General features: G+C 38.0%; 1 protein-coding gene across 1 annotated transcript; it reads left to right on the top strand.

Moving 5' to 3' along the window:
• Positions 1 to 976: 976 nt before the first annotated feature.
• On the top strand, positions 977 to 23865 carry LOC109105919 (R-spondin 3). Its single transcript, XM_042755577.1, is given in 7 exon segments — positions 977 to 989; positions 12345 to 12443; positions 12446 to 12526; positions 12688 to 12831; positions 15328 to 15471; positions 15554 to 15733; positions 23197 to 23865. Coding segments are annotated over 7 exon segments (855 nt in total). The 3' UTR covers positions 23391 to 23865.

Below are 23865 nucleotides of genomic sequence, written 5' to 3'. Positions count from 1 at the left end.
AGTCAAATTGGCTGAATGCATCATGATACCAACAGCAGCAAATACATACTTATCGAAATATACAGTACGCAGACTTCTCACATTCACTCAAAAATATCTACGTTCTTTCCATCACTTACTTCCCCTCAAAATGTCATTTCCAACATAGTATCACGGTTTTTTCTTTTTTTCTATTGACCACAAAAACAATACTCTGGATCAAGAATCGCCACACTGAAACCCATTGTCTTTTTGGGTATACCAGTGTTACATTTACCAAGAAAAACTACTGAAAAGTTTTAAATATAACTTAAATAAATAAAAAGCTAAAAAAACATTTTTAAAAAAATTGAAAAATTTACTCGTGGGCTGAAATAAAATTTCATATAAAAGTACTAAATGACTAAAATTTACATTAAAATAAATAACGTCTATATTTTACGAAAATTTCAAAAATGAAATGAAGTGACTAAAACTTGAAATAATTCTAAACCTCCATAGCTAAAAATATAATCATCCTCAAAATATTAATACAACTCGTGTCTATAATCAAGTGTATTGCTTATAAATCTTCAAGTAGTTTCATATTTTAATCAGAGCCGTCTTGGGGGGCGGAGCTTGTGCATTACGTTTATGGACTGGTATTGAGCTTCTTCTCCCTTCAGGTTGTGTGCTTGTCTGATTCTTGTACTCCATTTTAAACTCATTGGATGTCTGCGGTGCTTGCCCAGTAATGTCCCTTCGCTGTCTCTCCACCCCGCCTTCATTAAGAAGCTGTACAAAAATTGTGGGTGGCCTCATAAATCCCCGCTATAATGAGTGGGCTAAGTGCCAAACAAACAACGCGAAAGAGAGGTCAAGGCGGCCGAAACGCAACACCCATAGTCGCCTGGCAAAAAACACCCGGCATACTTTCCACACCATCTCCTCCCGGAAAAATGTCACAGATGGCAGAGAGTGATTACTCTTGGGACAGGATGGAGGGGCAACAAAAACCATGGGTTACAAAGGTGGGACGGATGGGGGAGGCACACACACCAACTTTCATAGGTGGGAGTAAACCTTAATCAAATGAAAAGAATCTAACGCATCCATGCTGATTATTATAAACCCAAGAAGACCCTTATAGACAGCCGCTCCCCTCCCACGCGGAACGCCCCAGTTGGCTCACATGTTGCTCGGCAACATGAGACTGAATGATATTGTTGGAACGGCCGTGATTAAAGACTCTAGAGCGCCGTTTGTTCGACTGCGCTGGAGCGAGCCGCTGTCTCTCACCGCATGAATTCAGCCAGCCCTGCAAATCCTGCTCAAGTCTGCGTATGTTGTATGCTTTGCTCTGGGGGAGAGTCTGTTTGTCCTCCAATTAGAATCGATTCCAAAGGGCTTTCAAACTTTTTATTTAGGTACATGGGTTGTCATGTTGGCAGGCGGTCCAAACGTTAAAGAAAGCAGTGCACCACGTACCGTTCTATGAGCAATACTCTTGTGTATTAATTTAGCTTGTTAGGCAGTTTCTGGCCCTCGGAAAGGGATAGTTTCCCCAAAAAATGAAAATTATGTCATCATTTATGGGGACTACCCCTGCACTTGGTCCCAAAACCGGTATCAGTTTCTTTTTTCCTTTTTCTCTGTTGTGAACACAAAAGAGCTTATTTTGAAGAATGCTGTAAACTAGGCCATTTATAGCTCTTCCAATTATAAGAATTCATAATTGGAAGGTTGTACTGTAGTTGCTTTGTAGGTGTCTGTACACGAAATCTATCTATCTATCGATCTATCTATCTAGCGATCTATCTAGCTATCTATCTATCTATCTAGCTATCTATCTATCTATCTATCTATCTATCTATCTATCTATCTAGCTATTGTTTGCAGCCATCGCATGACCAAGCCATATATATATTATGGGGGGGCCTATTATAAGAACTTTTCGTACAACTTTTGTACAATTTCTGTAGGGGTAGGTTTAGGGGCAGGGTTAAAGGTGAGTCATCTATCTACGATTGCAACAACTAGCGTCAGCGGACCACTATTTTACGTTTGGCTCTATCTAAATAGTGCTGATATTTGTATCAATTTGATGGCACTTACTCAGATACTTTTGTACGAGTTCAGTTGAGGGTAAGGTTTTTGGGGGCGGGGTTATGAGCGTCCAGTCGTACAGTACTAATGAAGAAATCTGTATGAATGGTTTGTAAAGTTAGCAGTGCAATAAGAAATAGATCGATTGTTCGACCAATTGGAAGAAGTTAATAGAGTTAGGGTGTAATGAAATCCGTACAAAGCTATCTGTGAATCTACATATCTATCTATCCATCTATCTATCTATCTATCTAGCCTGTCTGTCTGTTCTGTCTGGTCTGTCCTGGCTTTCTTCGCTTGTAAGCATGACAAAACTTTCCTTTTTTAGTTCCTTTGTTTCTTTGAATTTTTTGTGTTATTGTATTCTACGGTGTATTGCGAAATGTCAAAATCACAAGTCCTCAACAAATTTTAAATTTAAGCGCAATTTTAATTTGCAATTTTAATAAGGCATGCTCAATTCTGAATTACAATGCAAGCCTGCTGTTCTGGGTAACTTCTGCCAGCAGACCGTAAATTCGTAAAGGAATTTCAAGGATCGGTTGAAAGTGAGTCTGTGGACCCCCCAACAAAATAACAGTAACAGGGGTTTGCCATCACGCAACCCATCACTACATCCCAGTGTTTTGTTTGGCTTATGCAGCATACAGCCCCAAACCCTTGGCTTACTGTCGCTTAACACATGGCATAATCTTCATCCGCACTCCTGTCTCCAACACTACCCATAACCTGATCCTTCCTGCATCCAGTCCCCACTAACTATATACTCTTCATGCACCTGCTGTTTTAAATCCCCTTGGACTCCAAAGGACAGAGTATTTCATTGACTCAACGGCCTATTTATATTAGACCACTCTGCTCTTATAGCGCATGCCCCGCCATTGCCTGCGCTGAGATCTCACTCGTCGGTGAGGTTTGATGGTTGGAGAATGTGATTGGATCAGGATTGTGATGATGAGCAACGTGGAGCCATTTCGTGGTGTTCCACATTCTAATGTTGTCCCATTCCTAATGCCTCATGAAGCAACAAGGTCCTGTAATAAAAATGTACCGTGTCCAGTCTTCCTCCCAGACAGGATTAAACAAATGCTAAGCAGCAGTAAGCATCCATGCAGCCATTTACGCTGACTACCTCCATGTGTGTGATTTTGCAGACTCACACATTTTCAGTTACCTTCGCACCTTCGCTCTCGTGGTGCATCCTGCCCGGCTTTCATTTTCAGGTTGCTGACAGGCTTTTCGCCTCATCGGTGCCGTCGCATAGAGTGACCAAAATGACCTCACCTCCTCGTCCCCGCTCCAGACCCGTTAGAGCTTGGTCGCTGACTAATTTATCAAGGAGTAGGGGGGCCACAAAGAGGGGCTTTATTCTGTCCCCCTTCCAATAGAAGATCAACGCGCCTTGGAATGTCCCACCCCCCCCGATCGCCAACCACAGACTAAAACCATGTTTTATCCCTTACAGCTAAATTTACCAAAGACTACTTGTTATGAATAATCAAGAACAAAAAACGAGCCATTAAAGTCCCTCTAAGTCTGAAAAGCAACTCCCTCTTGTCCAGCGGGTATAAAACTGTGCTTTACTAGAAGGAGTGTTCTAAAAGTGTATAGCATTTTTTTTTTTCCCCTCTGCACCCATTGTGATTGATGGAGGCAGCCACAACCAGGGAACACATTGGTCCACCTACATATTCTTGATAATACATGAACACTGCTTGTTGAAGAAAGCGCATGCCGGTCCTCCCGTCCCACTGCCCAGACATGTAAAATACGCTTCCCTGTTGGAGACAGAGGGCAAACCACTGCGCCATGCAGCGCTCTCACGTATACCAGTAATCACCACTATTGTTTATCTTCCACAGTCGCCCACAACAGTATTCCAACAATGCAAGGATGTTTCTTTATGTGGCCATTTGCTGCTATATCACCTAAAAATGACTCTCATACGGGGCTAAACAACAAAGTCAAGCAGTGTATTTGTCTGGTTGTGGAATTTGCTTGGCTCTTATACGCACTGAACAACCCCTTTCTAGTAGGATCGCTAATGGAACTTTATCCTCTATTATGGGCAAACATATGGCAGACGGCATTACACTTTTTATGTATTTTTAAATACAGTGATTCATACCTGGATAATAAAGGAAACCTTTGAAATATGCGTAATAAAGTAAAATATTATGTAACTATCTTACTAAAAATTAATAATTAATAAATTTGTGATGCACACAATAGAGCGAACGGCCACCTCCAACTCTTGGTTTAACTTATTTCTGAAAATGTCTATTAAAAATGTATTATCTGTACTGTCCTGCGTCTGTCTGTCTATCTATCGCAGCTATCTATACTATCTAGCTATCTTTCTATTCGATCTAGTCTATCTGTCCTGTCCTTCTGTCTGCTCTGTCGAATTTTGTTTCCATTCCAAGCGAGTTCCTCGACTTTTGGAAAACGTGATATGATGAAAAAACGCGTGAGTGCTAGGTAGCCCGTGGGGGGCTCAGCACCTCTAAGATAAACTTTGGAGCTCAGAGAGGGTGAAAGAAGACGGCAGGAGTAGCTGAAGTCAGTCAGTTTACCAGAACGAGCAACACGAGCTGAGAGCAATCGCGAGATAAAGGGGAGAGATAGTGAAGTGCTCAACCGTGAAAACGTGTGAGCTTAATCGGAATTGAATAGAGAAGAGCGACCGTTCGGAGACTGTTTAGAAATAACGCGCCTAATCAGTTTCCTGAGAAGTTCCACCTAGATGCTTTGATGATGGATGACAGCGAGGATCGCTCCTACTGATGTCTGGCTCGAATAAATAAATGTATACCTTCAGCACCTGGAACGTGTCGTGCGGAACTCAACGTGGGGAATACAGGTTATTCAGGAAGACAATCCACTTTATCGTCGCCGATGGCCAATTTAATTTAATTCCCTCCTCCCCATCTTTAAGTTTTTTTGTGCTTACAGTGCGCTGGATGGAGCAACTAACACTTTCATTTGTTTTCCATGAATGAGTTGGCTCTCGCCTCTTGGATATCTCACAGTGGCACATATGTGGTATTCTCGCCTCCAATAGGTTACTCAGCGCGAATCGGCTTCGCAGGTGCATTTTGGGCCATTGAAAAATTCTGTTTCTCTTGCGCGTGAGCACAGCTGGGGCTTCTGCCCGTGTTTAGGAATAACCTGTTGAGTATTGCACCACAGATCAAAGTGCGATAAGGGACATTGAAAATTGACAGGACAAAGCATCATTCCCCTGATTACTATGCAATTACAACTTGATCTCCATGTTTTGATCTTGTCATTGTGATGGATACACAAATTGTCCAACATCACGGCTCCAAGCACCTGCCCAAACAAACGTAGTTCAGCGCTGATCTGATGCTTTGCTCACCCTGCACCGTGACTTTTTTCTTTTTTTTTTTTTTTGTAATCATGGTGCTTTTAAATACATAATGTATCCCACTTTTGTCATTTTAAAAGATTTGAAGAGATTACATTTTTTATTTTCTAAGTTAAAGTCTCTATTGGGATAATGTTGATATGGGATATTTATCAGGTGTCAGGACATGATAGGTTTACTATGGGAACTTATTTTACATTTTATATTTTTAACATTTTATTTCTCGTCGTTAATATGCGTCATTGTATCTAAAACTCAAAATCTAAAAAGAAAATCAGTAGATTCGACACTCGCAATCTCTCCTTTTGGTTCAGCATATACCATATGCAACAGAGAACTAAAGGAGTTAAGTATTTCTCAGCAGCTGGAAGATCTCACTATTGTTATCGAAATGTAGGCTATATGCTATTTTTTTCTTATTACAACAAGTATATCGCTGTTTTCCCCGTTTATATTTTGTCCCAGTCCTGGGTTGCCAAGGTGCGCGGTTTCCCTCAGAATTGTCTATTTTAAAACTAGTTTGAGTGAGTTGGTTTTTTCTAATGTGGTGTGAGGTTTTGACTCTTCTCACCAATTGTATTTAAATAGGTTAGTTTTTTAAATTATTTAATTATTTATTTATTTATTTATTTTTTACCAGCCAGTAACAGGTAAGGTGAATAGCCTACTGCTCTTTTATGGAGTTATGGAAATAGGCAACATCAACTGTTCTATGAATCATTACAGTGAATGCACAGTGAAATAATGTTTTTTGAATGAAATACGTAAAAATATAAGGTAGTAGCTCGACCTTACTCAGGGTAGATGCCATAGTTTTATTTTAATGCTGTTTCTAATAATACTTTAATATTTAGTAAATATTTAGTTTTTTTTTTTTTTTTTTTTTTTTTTTTTTTTGAAAATATATGTGTTTGATGTTAGGGTTAGTACCACGGCCCATTTGTTCTTTACATCTATCCCCCACAGCCTCATTTTCATTCGCAAAAACAAAAAAATTAATAAATAAATACATAAAAAATAATATGGCCTCTACCCTGAATAACATCCATAGGCTATATGAAATAAAAGCAGTATGGTAAAACACAGTTGCACATTGTCCAAGAAAACCACTGTCCAGTTAAAAGTATAGGCTATATCAAACTTTTTAAATAGTCGCCTACAGTAAATAGAAATCAAACTATTAAAACTTGATGCTTTTTACCTACTACCTAGTATACAGGTAGAAATTTTGAAAATACCGTGGATTTTTTAATTTTATAATTGTTTATTTATTTATTTTTTTTTCCCCTCGGGGTTCGGTCTTATTGGTGATTAGGCTGGTTTTGTTTGGTGATTGGGCGGCTATCTTTGTCACAAAGACCTGGCAACCCTGCAAACAGCGTAGTGTTGCTTGAGAGAGCCAGTCCTCGGTGAAACTGCGCCTGTCACAAAATCGTTATTGTGTTCCTCATGGTTTTGATGGCTTAGTTTGAGGAACATTTCACGTGTCCCCCCAGTGAGTTCTGGAAGAGAAGAAAAAAAACAGCTGCTTAGGCATCCTAGATAAACTTGATGGGAAATGTTCAGTTTGAGGGTAAAAGCCTAGAAGACGCGTGAAAAAGTGTTTATTTTTACTAGACACTTGTGTGGTTTGATTCGGAAACATACCTTATATCGGCAAGGGACCCACTGCTTGATTTTTGTGATTTAAGTCCATTAACGAGTAGCCTAACTGTTTTACTTCAAGTCTCGTGCAATCATTGTTGTGATAAGTGCGAATATGAGGGTATGAATTTGCAGACTACACCATTATAGTATTATTGTGCACTGCTCGTCTGCTAGCATCAATGGCCAGTCCAGTGTCTTGTTTGGATTCGCTCTCTAGCGGCCACTGCTTCACGCAGAGAAACATTTATAGGGCGCTTGGACCGTCAGTCGCTTGTTGACTGTTACTCGCTTCAGTATACTACCAGAAGCACAGCGCGTTTCTCTTGTTTTCTTCAAGTTTGCAAGTTGAGTATATGCTAACAAAAAAAAAAAAAAAAGTTTCTGACGACGGCCCAGTACCATGTTTATGTTGACCTAATATATTAATAGCCTACACGGTAAGTTTGTATAGTTCAGTTAACGGTAACATGATAAGAAATTCCTCATTTCATTCAAAAGACAGTTTTAAAAATCAAATGTATTACTGATGAAGTCAAAGGCTGTAACCAAATACTGAGGATTGTGGGGGGGCCATGTGTAATTTCGGGGTCATGTCCCCCTCACTGTCTATGGTGGTTATGGCCCTGGATGAAGTGTTTATATGAATATTTTTTGGTTTACACAGAGACAAACAAAATTTGGGAAGCTGAGCTCTGAAATAAGCAATTCATGCATGACAGACTCCAGAAATGTGTGTTTGAGCATGATTTTTATTTTAATAAGTAACGTAATAGGGAAATATGACTTGAACGGCACGATTAGAATGACTGTATAAACATAGTCTAAATTAGTTGGTGACAAAGCCAGTTAGATGCAACGGAATGACTTTTGGTATCAGGGAGCCACAGAAATGCCATTGTGGCGTTGTGGCACTCACTGGGATGTTTCAACTCTGAAAAAAAATTATATTATGGAATTCAAAATACAAAACCCTTATCCATCTTTTCTGTTCAAAATTTAGATGATGCTAGAATTGTGGACTGTGGTCAGGACATTGTCTTCAGTATACTAAGTATGTGCTCTCATGTGGCATATGAGAAAAATATGTGTCTAATCAGACTTTGACATCTAATTAGTTCAGTACACAACTGTCATTTTGAATTTAGAGAGGGGACGGTTTGAGGTTATCCTTAAAGAGTAGAAGTCTTTAACTCATTTCAGCGTATTTTTTGATCAATTCACATATTTCAAAATATTAAGAGATGATATTAATAGATAAGGGTGAGCAGGGTGATCAATCTCTATGCTGTGTCAGTGAAAGTGTGACAAACGTGATGGACCGCCATCCTTTTTGAAAGCACCAGCCATCATAAGATTCTGCTAATTAAGGGATTTTGAAATGTGGTGATGGACAGAAACTTGGGTGAATGACCTATGACTAATTTATCAGTTCAAGGAGAGTGACCAAACGGTCACCAGACCTCAAAACATTCCTGTCTTCTGTATGTGCGCGTCACTGTGTCTCTGCATTGACAAGTAGAAGACACAAGGCTTTGATTTGCATGTAAAATAGACACCTTTTAAATGCCAAAGAATTTGTTACATCTGATACTTATAACATTGGAATATCTTGTGCATATGACTGTTTTGCAAGAACGTTTTGTGAAGTGAATGTAATTGTAGTATACGCTTTTTTGTATGTGTCACAGAGGACAAAAAAGGTGAGGCTTGACATTTAGTTTTTAAAAGAAGCCTTACAAGTCAATGACAGTATATGGTAAGTAATTTCCTTTTGAATAAACTCATGGCTGTGTTTTTTAGTAAACAATTATGTTTGTTTGTGTGTGGCCTCCCCAATGTTGTAAATATCGCAGGAAATTAATTGTGTCGGCCTGTCTCACCGACTCAAACCACAAGACTTTGGGCAATAAGCAAATGCATTTGTTTAATGTCGATGTCTGACATTTTGTTATTTAATTAAGTTTAAACTGTGCCGTTTAAAAAACCGTTAGTTTCTAGGAATGCTTGCTTTTGCGGTCGTCGAGTTTGAAGCGTGGCGAAGCGATTTCGAACGTTCGAATTTCAGGAGTGCTTGTGTGGTTGTTATGCAAGCCGACCCAAGGGCTGTGGCAGCACAAGGGCAGGCAGAATTCCTCTGTGTAAAGGGTTCTGTGAATTAGAGAGCTTTGGCAGGAACACATGTGGGCAAATGGACAGCAGTTGTAAAGATTGCTTAGATATGTCAAACAGAATATCCTTGATCTATGGCAATCTGGCGGCCAAGAGTGAACTCTGGAAATCAGGGGAGGGAGACAGAAAAAAACAACTATCTATCTATCTATCTATCTATCTATCTATCTATCTATCTATCTATCTATCGTCTGTCTATCTGTCTGTCTGTTTATCTGTCTATCTTATATTCAGCAACGATGCGATAAATTGATCAAAAGTGATAGTAAAACATTTTGCAAAAGTAAAAAAATATATTTAAAACAAATGTTTATTTAAATTAGAAATACTGAAAAAAAGTCAGAGTTAGCACAAAAAAAAGTGTAACCATCACAACTGTTTTCAACTTTTTAATAATATTTCAGAATATTACTGGTTTTATTGTATTTTTATCAACTAAATGCAGTCTTGGTGAACATATGAGACTTCTTTCACAAATGTTTAAAAATCTTACTGACCCAAACATTGAAATGGTACTTTTTATGAGTTTTTGTGTGTGTGTGTGTGTTATATACAGTATACTGAACAATACTGCATATTGCATCAAAACCTCAAAAAGCAAATTTGTAAAAAATTGCAAAAAACCAATTTTAAAATCTGTCATTTACAGTGCATGTTAAAACTTCTCCCTTATAGTTCATCCTTATTGTTTAGACTTGCTGATGGTTAGAAGTCCTCAGTATGTAAAATCCTTTAAAGCCATATCATTTCAAATTGCATAAAAGTGAAAGTAGAAGCTTTTTTTTTAACTCTCTGAAGTTGAGCTAGACCACTCTTCATTTTACCCTACCTCACCCTTATCCAGATGCTCTGGGACCGGGTCAGTCCCTTCTAAAATGCAGAGCCTTTAACCATCTGAGACTGACCTTTGAGCGACACCTGGAAGCGATTGACTTCAATCAAAGATGTACCTTAAAGCAGCCGAGGAGCACCTTCCATTTTTTACCCTGCTGAATTTAGCGAGGTACTGCACTGTAGTTTACAGTATGATGCAATTAGATCAGTGAACGTCTGTTCTTCTCACAGCAACTGTGAACTCAATCACTTTTGACTTCTTCAGTTCCCGAGCCAAAACAACAACGCCATAGTGCATAGATATTATTCACAATCCCTTGAGCAAAAACAAAACGAAGAAAATATTCTCTCTCAAATCCCTTTGAATACAGTCAGGCCTATTTCTCAAAAATATCAAATCCGGGTCCGGGAAGGTTGTGAGGACGTATAACAGTAGCGATCAGCTCTATAATTTTAAGTAAATCTTGTCTTAAGGGATCACTAGGACATTGAGAAACCTCTCCGTCATGCATTTGTGGTGGGCAGTTTCACTGTGTTTTCACAGCTGGAGATCTTCAGTAAAGATGAGTTGATTCCGTTGTTTTTTTGTTTTTTTTTTGTCACAGTGAGGCCACTCTGTTTGCGCGCTTATGAACACAAAGGCTACTGTGCTGCCGTTTGCGTGCAAACCCCGGTATGCAACGTGTCTCTGTTGATTAGTTTCTCTGCTGGGAGAATCCACAGATGACTGTGCTTCCTGTCTTGTTTATTATTACACTACATTATGGTCACTGGTGTAACCTTAATTGATGGCTCTGTTCTTTCCTTGAAGAACCTGGAACCATTTAGTTGTACCCACCATTCCTGTATGCTCTTATAAATGTTGAGAATGTCCAAATAAATGCAGAGTATATTTTTTGTAACTAGCTGCTGGCAGAAAAAGCAAGGCTTTCAGTTCGGTTATTTCTAGCCTTTGCAAACATTTGGATTTCTACACACATTATATTAAGGCATTAAATCTTTTTTGAAATGTGAAACTGTTTAATGATGACATGTTTGCATGTGTATTTGGCTATGTTTATTCAGAGGAAGTGGACAGAGGGCAGGAAATGATGAGAAGAGTTTTCACATTCAGTTAGCATTGCACATACAATATGAGTACCACGAAACACAATGTGAAGTTTGTTTTTACATGCCGTTTATCAGCGGGTTTATCTGAAATATATTATTCCACCACAACAGAACACAGGGTGTTGAAGTCTGTTATGCTCATTTGTGGACTTTTGGTACTTCTTATTAGAACCAATGTTAAAAAACAGTTGCGCTGCTTATAAAAGTGATAATATTCAGGATTCTCTGATGAATAGAAAGTTCAAAGAGCAGCATTTATTTGAAAAAGATTTTTCTCAACATTTACTGTAACTTTTGATTAATTTAATCCATCCTTTTCGGATAAAAGATCTTACTGATCCCAAAATTTTTAACAGTAGTGTGTATATATATATATAACAGTAAATGACATTTAATGTGATTAAACACAACTCGCTACGAAGCACCTCAAACAAAACTCTAAATAGCTTTCAAAGATAAAATGCCTCTAGTCTGGCAAACTTTGGCAATAAAACAGTGATTATTTGGTCCTCAAAAGCATCTACAGTATTAAATCTGGGCCCTTTACTATAGGTAAGTTATATAAAGTCAGACAGTCAGGTTAGAACTAGCCAGAACTGCAAGTTATCCCTTACATAAATAATATTGTAGCTTTGTACATGTATAATTATTGCAATGAAAGAGAAACTGACACCAGTGGTTTCACACTCCAGACAATACATAAATAGTGTTACTATGCATCTTCTTTTTAATTTTCTGGAAAAATCCTGGCCTAAAATGTCTGGATTTTGGCTTTGTTTTCCAATTGTTTTCATGCTTGCTGAAGATAACAACTCAAAAGTAGTTTGCACAGTAGCATGCAAACATTGTACATCAACCTATCATGGTTTGGGATCTACAGAAAACAGTCAAAGCAATCCAAATACACTTAGAAATAACGTATAAGAACTGTATGGCGCACAAAACTCAAAACATTTTAGGCAATTTATAAATCCCAGTCAGGACATGCACAGGAAAAAATATATGGATATATGGTCACCCTAACATAAATTATATACATCTATTATACTTGTCAGATCTGTACATTTGCATAAATCTTGTTGAGCACACGTTGTTTGATCCTAAAGTAAAATTGATGTTTCTACCACAGAGGGTTCAGGGGTGAGCTGCCAGGGAGGCTGTCAGACCTGCTCGGTTTACAATGGCTGTCTGACCTGCAAACCCAAGCTTTTTATTCACCTGGAGAGGGACGGATGAGGCAGATCGGTGTGTGCCTGTCCTGCCCTAATGGTTTCTACGGCACACGTTCCCCTGACCGGAACGACTGCATAAGTAAGACACATGTTTCGCCTCAGCTTCTCCTTGAAATATTTACACTACCAACGTCTTTATGTCTTAGTTACAGTAATAAAGCTACGGGCATTGTGTGTATACCATAGCATTCCCTTCTCAGGTCAGGCAATGTGGTAATGCGTGCGTATCCTGTCTTCCAGAGTGTGGGTCAGAGTGCGACTCATGCTTTAACAGGAACTTCTGCCTGCGCTGCAGAGCAGGCTCCTACTTGCACAAGGGCAAGTGCATGGAGAGCTGTCCAGATGGGCTGGTTTCCAGCGATACCATGAAAGAGTGTGTCCCTGGTGAGTGCCCAGTTTAAAGTCACAGATATGATGGACTAGTTTTTAGCATCCTTTCCTCCAGTGTTGGGAAGCTACTTGGAAACTGTAGCTTGCTAAACTGTAAAGCTAATCATAATTTCAAGTAGCAAAACTACAGCCATGCTACTGTTTTGCAAAGTTAGCTACAATACAAGCTACAAACAAAAAGTAGCTAATACAAGTTACTGATTGTAAGGTGTGATATATTATAAAAATATCTTTGTGATATAATTTAACATTTAATTAGAGCTGTATTTTTTATGGCACAAAAACTATTATGGGGTTTTGCATGAATGAAATTTATTATGGTGACAGAATCAAACTTGAACATAGAAATGCATAATAAATCTACTAGAAACCTTATATGAAAGCGATAATCAGCTGAATGAACCAGTTCACTAGAATGAAGACCATCTGAATTAGAGCGAGGATCATCTGCATAAAATGATTCACTAATATGAATCAGACTTTCAGAATCTACATATTCAATAAAGGATCGACCCGATTAACTTATTTACTACAAAGAATCTGACTTGGGAAACTACATATGAGAGAGAGGACAGTCCTGATGAACCAATTCACTAGAATTAATCAAATGATTAAAAGACAAACATTGGAGAGAGTGTAATCTGGAAGAACCAATTCATTAAAACGAATCAGACTTTCCAAAAGGTACATATTAAAGAGAGGACAATCATAATGAGCTGATTCATCACTGCTACATATTAGACCTGTGGTTCTCAAACCTGTCCTGGAGTACCCCCAGCCCTGGACATTTTGTATGACTCCCTCATCTATCACACCTGATTCAACTCATCAGCGGAGACTGCAAGATCTGAAGTGGGTGTGTGTCCCACTGGGGGTACTTCATGGAGAGGTTTGAAAAACACTGTATTAGACAGAGGGCTGTCTGAATTAACTGATTCACTAGAATGAATCAGACGTTTTGAAGCTACACAAGAAACACAAGCAGAGTGGCAAAGCTAACATTCAACAACTGACAAAGCACAAGGGAAACCAAGGACTATTTTTACAAAGATCCAAAGAAATTAAATAATCAGTAACCAGAGCAACTAACAAGGAGATGGGTGTGGTTTAATGAGTGTCCATGACAACAAACAAGGGAGCAGAGCAGCAGGGAGACAGGAGGGGAACAAGGCAACAATAGGGCCTTTCGCACCGCTTTAGTAACAAAACTAAAAATACAAAATAAAAGTAAAATTACAAACTAAACAAAAACCAATACCCATTAAAATTTAAAATTCTCAACCAACACCGACATAATGTACTAGGAAGTGGCGTAAGCTGGTCGACAGCGACGTCATTTGTGCTTTCAACAACAAAGACAAAGAAGAACAACGTTAACAACAGGAGGATGGAGGACGCTGTGATTGGAGCTGTGTTTTGTTGTGTGTCTCGCGGGTTTAACAATAATGGACATGGAACGTCGATGTATACATAAAGCGATTGAAAGAACGGAAAGGAGGACTAGGATTCTCCAACGACAACTGGCAGTGCTACATTTGCTAGAAGTGCCTGCACTTCAGCGTCCGTCCATCTATCGCTGTTCATCATACTTGCGAAATGTTGACACAGTGTTTACAGTATGTTTACACGGCTTTTTAAATCATGGCGGGTGAGGGCATTTTCGTATGCGTTTGGCCAATCCATGTATACTTACATCAGGGGTATTACCAGTTGTGCTGGTTAGACCCTGCTCCGGAGTAGGAGCTAATTTGGTTCTCAAAAAAGGCAGTCCGGTACTAAAATCATACCAGTTCCAGCGGTGCGAAAACGCCAAAAAAGTGGATAGTTCCACAATTAGTTCTGGTATTATGAAAAAGGTTCCTGCGGTGCAAAAGGCCCTAATAGGGACAGAGATTTACAAACTAAAAGTCCTTGAACACAGACACAGGAAACAGACAGGGATCGTGACACTGATACTCAATGGAAAAAGTAGTTTGTTAAAAGCTGCACTATCATGAAAATAGCTGAAGCACTCTCAGAAAAAAAAAAAAACTGCCCCACCTTAATTACCCCTAAAGAGTGCATATTATTAGTACCTTAAAGGGTAGTTTTCACCTAAAAATTAAAATTAGGCTGCATTTTATTTACCCCCAGGCATCCTAGGGTGTGTATGACTTTCTTCTTTCAGACAAAATCCAGTCAGATTTATATTAAAAATTCTCTTTGATCTTTCAAGCTGATTCATGGCACTCAACAGGTGTGTTGCATCTTTAGTCCAAAAGACGTAAAAAAAAAAAGCGCCCTTCCATAAAAAATAAGTGTCTCACATGGCTCCGGGGGGTGAACAAAGGCCTCCTGTAGCAAATCGATGCATTTTTGTAAGAAAAACAACCATATTCAAACGTAAATAATATATTTTAATACCTTTTGAAAAGGTTAGTAGCATGGTTACTTTTAGTTATTTATTCCCCATCTAATGCAACTAACAGTGTTTGTGTGATGGCTTTACAGCATGTCCTGCAGACTGCGAATCCTGTCAGAACAGTGACACATGTACGAGGTGTGCACCAGGACACTTCTTACTGCATGGACAATGTCATCACGTCTGCCCAGATGAGTTTGAGCCCAACGACTCAATGGAGTGCATCCCGACAGGTTAGAATCTGGCATAACACCTGCTATCAAGACAGTGCTGTATGTGTTGTGGCTTCACTAAACTTTGTTAACTGTGTTTTAGTGCACTGTGAAGTGAGCGAGTGGAATGAATGGGGCCCCTGCTCACGCTCAGGTAAAACCTGTGGCTTCAAATGGGGCGAAGAAACAAGGACCAGGACGGTCCTACAGAATCCCTCTCCAATGGGGAGCCCATGCCCAGCAACTTCTGAAAAGAGGGAATGCCTTGTAAAAAGAAGAAGATGTAAGTGGCTAATATAATTATTGATAAATAGACCCAATCATCACTGAAAATTGTAAGCCTGATCACAGGAGTAAAAATCTGCATGATTTGAGGTACTATGAGGTTGAGGATGAGGTTTGCGCCAAAAGCTTAAAACCCTAAGTATGAGCAATAATAATAATAGTGATGCTTGACAAAAAACATAGACTCTTTTTATTATCATATAAATGCTTGTTTTGTATCGTCAGGATTATAATTATAAATGTAAGAGCCAGAAATATTTCCCAACTAATGCAAAACAAATACATGGAGTAGATTCAAGGATCTGTCCAGTTGTAAGCTTAACCATATTTGGACAGTTATGTTTTGAATGTTTATTTGTATAGTGGTATTTGTGGGACATTGCTGCTTTTTGACAGACAGCAGGCCAACGCAACGCTCCATCGCTCTCCACCTCATAAACACTCAGGGCCTCAGAGCAGAGAGAGGGAACAGAGGAAAATAAAAGGGGGTGGAGATTTGCATGTGAATGTTTCAGAAAGAACAATGATATGGATTGATCTCACACACAAATTCAAAAGAAAAAAACACACTTAAAAAAAAAAACTTGGCAAATGTCACTCTGTTCCAAAAGATCTTTAAATAATCATAGGCCCATTTATGATGCAGATATATTACAAGAGGATAGCAATGCATATATACATAAGGTGTCCAACATACCACATTAGTTTTTTTCTGTTAATTAAGTGCATCATCCATTTATTTTTTTCTGAATTTTCAGTGTGAAGCACTCATCAGGTTGGTTTTAGTATATTTAATAAAGTATAATTTAGCATAATTAGCATAAAATATAATTAATCATTGTATATATATATATATATATTATATATATATATATATATATATAGTATATATATACATATATATATATATATATATATATATATATATATATATATATATACATATACCTATATAATAATATATATATATATAGATATATATATATATATATCATATATATATATACATATATAGGAGATTTAAAACATTTTTTTTTAAAACTGCTTTACCCAAAATAAAAATTTATGCTTATTACAGTTACCCCGCCCGTGTCTCCAAATTCTATGGTAGCACTGCATAAAAAAAAATCAAATAAAAGATTATGGATGAAACAAGACAATCTGTATGTTTTTAGTATAATTAATTGAGTTTAAATTTGAGTTTGAATTTATTATAATTAATATAAATTAAATTTAATTAATAATTTAAAGCAGTTTACCAAAAATACATATATACTTATGCTCATTAAATTATGAGGCCCCTCCAAATTCTATAGCATTGCATATATAGTTTTGCAGGAAGGAATCGCATAATGCACTGTAAGAGAAAATCTATACTAAAAGATGGTGCACAGAACAAAACATTATAGATAGATAGACAGACAGACAGAAAGATAGATCTTAGACATGTATTCTCTTAATTATCAACTCTTTGCTTTTGCCCAGAAAAACGGGAGTTTGTTCCATGTTAAGTCAAAGTGAGGAGTGTTGTATTGATCTGTGGGGGGCGACGGGTGAGGGGTGCGTTTTGTACACTGCAGGCTCGGTTATCGACCTCACCCCCGCTTGTGGTGATTAGCCCAGCTGCCCCAACTCCTGGAACATCAACTGCACGCTAATTATCTGCTGGGGTTCTGTCCTGTCCGTGTTTATGTTCCACATACACCAGCAGGGTCAGTGGTCCGACCCCCAGCCAACTCAAAGTAATCCCAAGCCGCCCACTGACACTGATACATCCTCCTTGTCCACCCCCACTCCTGATACACACATACACACACACACATGCAACTGCTTTACTTGTTGTTACCCCAGCCAAATCCCTCTCCATTCTTCTCCCGTTACTTTTCATTTGTTTTTCTTTCGTGTTCTCCCTCTGACTAATCCTGACCTTTTTCTTACACGGCTTGTCCAAACGCAGCCCTGTGTCTGGCCCCTGTCCTTTCACTTTCAGGCTTCATGACTCTAAATTCAACTCCTAGTGTCAACAAGTGCTCTTTTTTCTTCCATCATCCATTTTTTTTTTTTTGTTGATGGATTAAACTGAATGACAGTAAATGTTACAATGTAATGTAATGTTGCAAAAATGTTTCTTTTGAAAAAGAATCGTTTTTTTTTTTTTTTAAATGCTCTTCTTTTGAATTTTTTATAATTTTACTTAAAAGAATCGTGGGAAAAAAGTATCATTGTTTCCACAAAAACATTAAGCAGCACACCTGTTTTGAAAAAAAAAATCAATCAATAAATCAATAAAAAATAACAAATATAATATAATAATAATAACAGTAATAGAATAAATAAAAATGAATTAAAAATAAATGAATAAATAATTGTTTCTTGAACACCAAATCAGCATATAAGAGTGATTTTAAAATAGAAAAAAAACTGTTTTTTTTAATAATAATAAAATTACTGTTTTTAATGTATTTTTGATCAAATAAATAGCACCTTGGTGAGACTTCTTTTAAAAACATTTTAAAGAATTTTACCGACGCCAAACTTTTGAATGGTAACATACATATACTTTGTATGCATGTATGAACAGGTTTTACCTATATGGTAGATTAATAAATCTGGCATCCCAGCATCATTGTTTTGTGTGTTTGTGTGTATAGCTCAATCTTAGCCTCTGTATGCAGCTCTACCCTGCACAGCAGCACCAACCTCCCTAAGGGAGAGCAGCTATACTGGGCCTTCAAAGCCCAGGCATTCCTCCTGTGGGACAGGCCAGAGCCCTTAATCCAAGCCTGGCTCCTGCCAAAAGCCCCCGGACGACAACACGCCTGCTGGGGAGGATGTGACCCCCTCCACCCTTCCCCACCCTACCCCCAGGGCTCATTAATGAAATTGTGCCCCACTGCACCACATCATATCCCCTTTCAACAATCCCCACCTCTGAGTCCTTAACAGCAGCAGACTGGGATGATTTGGGTTGTCAGGGTTGATTTTAGAGCATTTCACCTTTTACTGACTGTGCAGCAGTTACGCCCCCCACTCTTCCATCTGTCCTGACACACTTTTCACCCTCTCATCTCCCTCCTCTTCTAAGATCTCCTCCTTTTCTCCCCTCTCAATCACTCTTTCAAGAATAATGTATAATCAGAGCCAGATGACTCCTTATTTCTCCTATGTTGAAATAGACACAACTATGAAACAAAATCATTCCAAACCATTTCAGACTTGCAACATATATTAGAGGAGGATAGACACTGCAGGTCCATTGATGATGATGAATAGATCCATTATCGTGAGGCTATTTTTAGCTGCAGATAGAGCACCTGTGAACTTGTGCATGGATTTGACATTTTTTATTGTCACGGAGTAAAATAATTTATTTTCAAATGTTATACTCATAATTGCTCTTTATTCTATCACTCAAATGTTTAAGGTTAGTAAGATTTTTATAAAATAAATTACTACTATTATTCAGCAGATTATTTTTCTTTGCTTTAAGCAAAAATTAACAATATTTTTTATTTATTTATTTATTTATTTATTTATTTATTTTTCAGAAAAAAGACAATATCTTAAGTCATTTTACTTGTAAAATAAATGCATCTTGTTTCAAGAATGTTTAGCTATACTAGAAAACAAGACAAAAATGCTAAGAATTTATTTATTTATTTATTTATTTATTATTTTGCAGTGGCAAAAACTATAGATGTATTTAAACAACATAAATACTAATTAAATTACACAAACACATAAAATAACGAAATCTTTAAACTTAACAAAAGTGACAGTAACGAAATGTATAATTACAAAATATTTCAAACTGTTTCCAACATTGATAATAATAAGAAATGTTCCATGAACACCAGGTCAGCATATTAGAATGATTTCTGAGGAATCATGTGACACTGAGGACTGGAGTAATGATGCTGAAAATTCAGCTTTTCCATCACAGAAATAAATTACATTTTCAATTATATTGAAATATAAACCAGTTATTTTAAATTTCAGTAATGTTTCACAGTAGTACTATTTGAATTGTATTTTATTGATCAAATGAATACAGCCTTGGTGAACATAAGAAAGTTTTTTCAAAAACATTGAAAATCTTTCTGACCCCAAACTTTTGAACAGTAGTGTATATCTCACAATTATGAGTTTATATCTCACAGTGTGACTTTTCATTTTAAATTGTAACTAATTTTTATTATTTTAAATGTAGTTTTACCCTGAGGCAGAAACAGGCTTCCATAACTAAAGCGATATGTCACCGAAAAATCACAAAATAAATCTTAATTGTTTCTCCGGGAACAAATGGAGACTTTTCAGCTGAGGCTTTCCAGTTTCTCAATTGCTCCTGAAAAAAAGCCAGTAATCTCAAATGGGTCTCCTCTAGAGTTCAAGAGGGAACAATATCTCAAACACTGCTGAGCATGCTCAAGATCAAAAGTCGAGGCTTTTTATCACAATATTCCTGCAAAACCAAATTATCTGAGCAATTCTAACCATATTAACTTTACATTGCATTTATACTGTATGACATAAATTGTCTCCATTGGGTCTCCATTGGGTCTTGTGCCTGCACATGACGATTTCCTCAAGAACTGCAACTGCTTCAGCGTTGTTGAGCAGATGCTCAAGAACATGTTCCATCCCTGAGGAAATCACTTGTATCCAAATCGTCACATGACAGTTTACTGAAAAACCTGACAGTCTTCCAGCTCTGAAAACGAGTGGCAGTAAACATATCCAAAATAATCACCTCAGAGCTCTGGTCATGTTACGCCTTGGTTTATGGGAAAGGCAGAGGATTACGCCTAATCCATTGATCTCCAAATCGTTACGACAAAGACAACAGTGTACGCCGAGGGAACTTCCTGTGTTTAAAGAGACGGGACGGCGAGAGGGGAGGTGACGACAGTGAGTGAAATGTGTGGTGTTTCGCTCGGTCAGACACCGTACATGAGTCAGCCCGTTTACAATGCACCATACAATCAAAACAGATTGGAGCCAGCCGGAGGTTAGTTCCTACTCTACTAGTTTCAGTCACAAAACAAGAGTCGTGCATCCTCAGGTGCGAGTTTATTTCAAGAGTCGGGGACTGCAATGGCCCCTAATCGCCCTGGCTGGACCCCAGGAATGTGTGGGTCAGTGTGGGTTGCAGTGGGCAGGGAGTCCGGAGAGAGTCCGGCTGATTAATAGAGCCCGCTTTGGGAGGGGGAAGCGGGGGAGAGGTGCTTGTCCACCTCAGCGCTTTTCCGATCCTCATCCGTGCCCCACCGATAAGCCTCTGACAATAATGGAAATTGGCTAGCTGTGAGCATTGAGCAACGGCGAGATAAAGTCATATTAACAGAATTTTTATTTTAAGTCTTTCTATTTTTGATGAGCTTATCAGTTATTCTGGTGTCAAACGTTCAGCTGAGTGGCTTCACCTTGGTTGTCCATCTTGACAGTTGTATTCCAAAGAGATGTACGCTAATCTCAGGAATCGTGTTCCTGGAAGAAACCGGACTGGTTGCTCAAGAGCGCAGAGCTGATAAAGTTCTCTGACTCTGCATTTGATGGGTCACCCCCAACCTTTTTTTGCATTTCCACTGTCTAATTCACACAGAAATGAAAATGTTGTCATAATTCACTCACTCTCATGTTGTTCTGAAACCATATGCTGTTATTGTTTGGCGAATATTTGAAGAATCTTTCTGTATAACAAAACTTAAAGTGACCAAATTGGGGGTGGGGGGAGGGCCAAAAATGCTTCTTTCCGAAAGAATAAAGACTAATTAACACCAAGAATGGTAACTAATGATAACTATTAGTGTCCACACCAACACACAATAACATTCTGTTTATTATAAGCGCACTCTGCTTGTAAAGTAAAAGCAGGATGCATTCTGATTGGCTGTCAATGTTTTTATAGCTCATCAGCTAGAAAAAAATAGTTCTGAAAGTGATTCCAACCATATCGTTTTCTCTGGGTTGTTATATTTATAGATGAAGTGTGGACCTGACTTTTTTAAAGCTTTTTGTGTGAATGTGAAATTCTGATTCATTGTCATCCAACATATGAAACTCGTAATCAGTGTTATTTTAATATTATTTATATACTATTATAGTATACGTTAATATTTTGAATTCACTTTTATTTTTATGTTTTCATTCAGTTTAGGTAATAATAAATGTATTATGTGCTTTTGTCATTTTATAATATGTATAGGCTATATATTTTTTGTTTCTTTAATACTTTACTTTTATTGCAGTTCTAGAATAAAAGGTCACTGAAAAAACATGACACAAATGAGACAAATTTAATTTGTAAGTGAACCGTCTCTTTAAAACTTTACAGTGTGATAGAAAGAATGAAATGGAAAAAGATGCTGTACAAGACTGTCATCTTGTGGTAGACCAGACACAATCAATCACACAATGCACCAGATGGCTCTGCTGTTGCACAACTGTATAAATTGGTCTTCAACCTGGATTCCATCAAACTCTTAATAATCTATGAAAAACACTTTTAAATAGAAGTGATGATTGCCGAAGGGACGTCTCCCAACCAAAACAGCTGAAAATTAAGAACAATGGTCATCTTAGGTTGAATGAGTAATGCCATCTGGAGCTGGGGTGAGATGAGGGATGATGGGAAATCACTAAAGACTGATTAATAGAATGATAGAATGATTTTCCAACACGCCTGCACGGCAAATAAATCAGCCCAGATGCATGCCAAACTCTGACTGGTCAGCGTGATATTTCATATTGTGTGTGTACTTCTTCCTGTTACAATACTGTCTCTTATCCCAGATTAATGTCCAAAAACACTGTAAGCAATTTTCCCCAAAATTGTAAACATTGTGGTACTTAAAAAACATTACTCATAAACATCCCAAACCAAAATGTAAGCATTAACATGTAACTTGTTTGTTCTGTGGATATGAATGATAAGAATGATGTCTGTTATGTTCAGCAAGGCTGCATTTATTTCCTGAAAAATACAGTATAATCAGTAATATTTTGAAATATTACAATTTAAAATACTAGTTTTCTATTTGAATATATTTTGTAATTTATTTGTAATTTATTCTTATTTTTCTTAAAACATAATTTGTTCATGTGATGGCAAAACTGAATCATTACTCCAGTCTTCAGTGACACATAATCCTTCATAAATCGTTCTAATATGCTGATTTGGTGCTCAAGTGGAAACCATGATACATATTTTCAGGATTCTTTGATGAATAGAACATTTAGAAGAAAAGAGATGAATCTTTTGTTATATTATAAATCAATTTAATGGAACCATGTTGAATAAAACCATTAATTTCTTTCAAAAACAGTAATGTACCTTGAAGAGACATGTACTATTATTTCTCTAAGTGATTTTTACCTGGTGGACAAAAAAACACTTTATATTTATATTTGCCTCAATAATTGTTGCAAAATGCCTAATGCTGTCAAAATTTGTCCTCTCAGGTAAGCCAAAAGGTCAGCGGCGGGGAGAGAAGAAAAAACGCTTCAACCTGCAGGAGAAAGAGAACGGCGAGGCCCGTCGAGAGAGGAAGAGAGAACGAGAGAAGGAGACGATCGACCGAGAGGATTCAGAAAGCCGGAACAAAACAGAGCACCGTCCCCGGAGGGACCAGAGCAGAGACGCTGGAACAGTATAGAGAGATGCTGCTCCTCACTGCTCCTCTGCCTTTCTTTCCCCTATCAGTCCATGTCACCCCCTCACCCTCTTAACCCCTCGCCGAGGGGGTGTTGCTGCTACCTGTATAATTTAAACGTATACTGTATATGCACATGAGAGAGGGAGCGCTCGTCATCCACACCATTGCAGACATTGAGGACACCTCGTAAACTTCAGAGGGCACCCGTCAGCCCCCTATGCGCCCGGTCTGGTGCTGGATTGAGGCAGAACTGTGTAACGTGGGGCCGTTGCGGATTGGAATGATTTTTTTTTCTTTAAAGGGGGTCCAGGTACAGCGCTGTATCATGGTTTGAATGTAGGTTTTTGAGACATTAAAGTAGACTTGTTGTATAAACATCTGTTTTGTTTTTTTGGGGGGCTGAGTAAATTAAAAATGAGCATGCTTACTGCCACCGCGGACATTGCCTGCCGCCAGAGGCTGAGAGACTGCATGT

This window comes from Cyprinus carpio, unplaced genomic scaffold (genome assembly GCF_018340385.1).
Source record: "Cyprinus carpio isolate SPL01 unplaced genomic scaffold, ASM1834038v1 S000006725, whole genome shotgun sequence".
Taxonomy (NCBI): Eukaryota; Metazoa; Chordata; class Actinopteri; order Cypriniformes; family Cyprinidae; genus Cyprinus; species Cyprinus carpio.
Note: the sequence above shows the minus strand (reverse complement) of the source record. Positions and strands in the feature narration are given on the sequence as shown.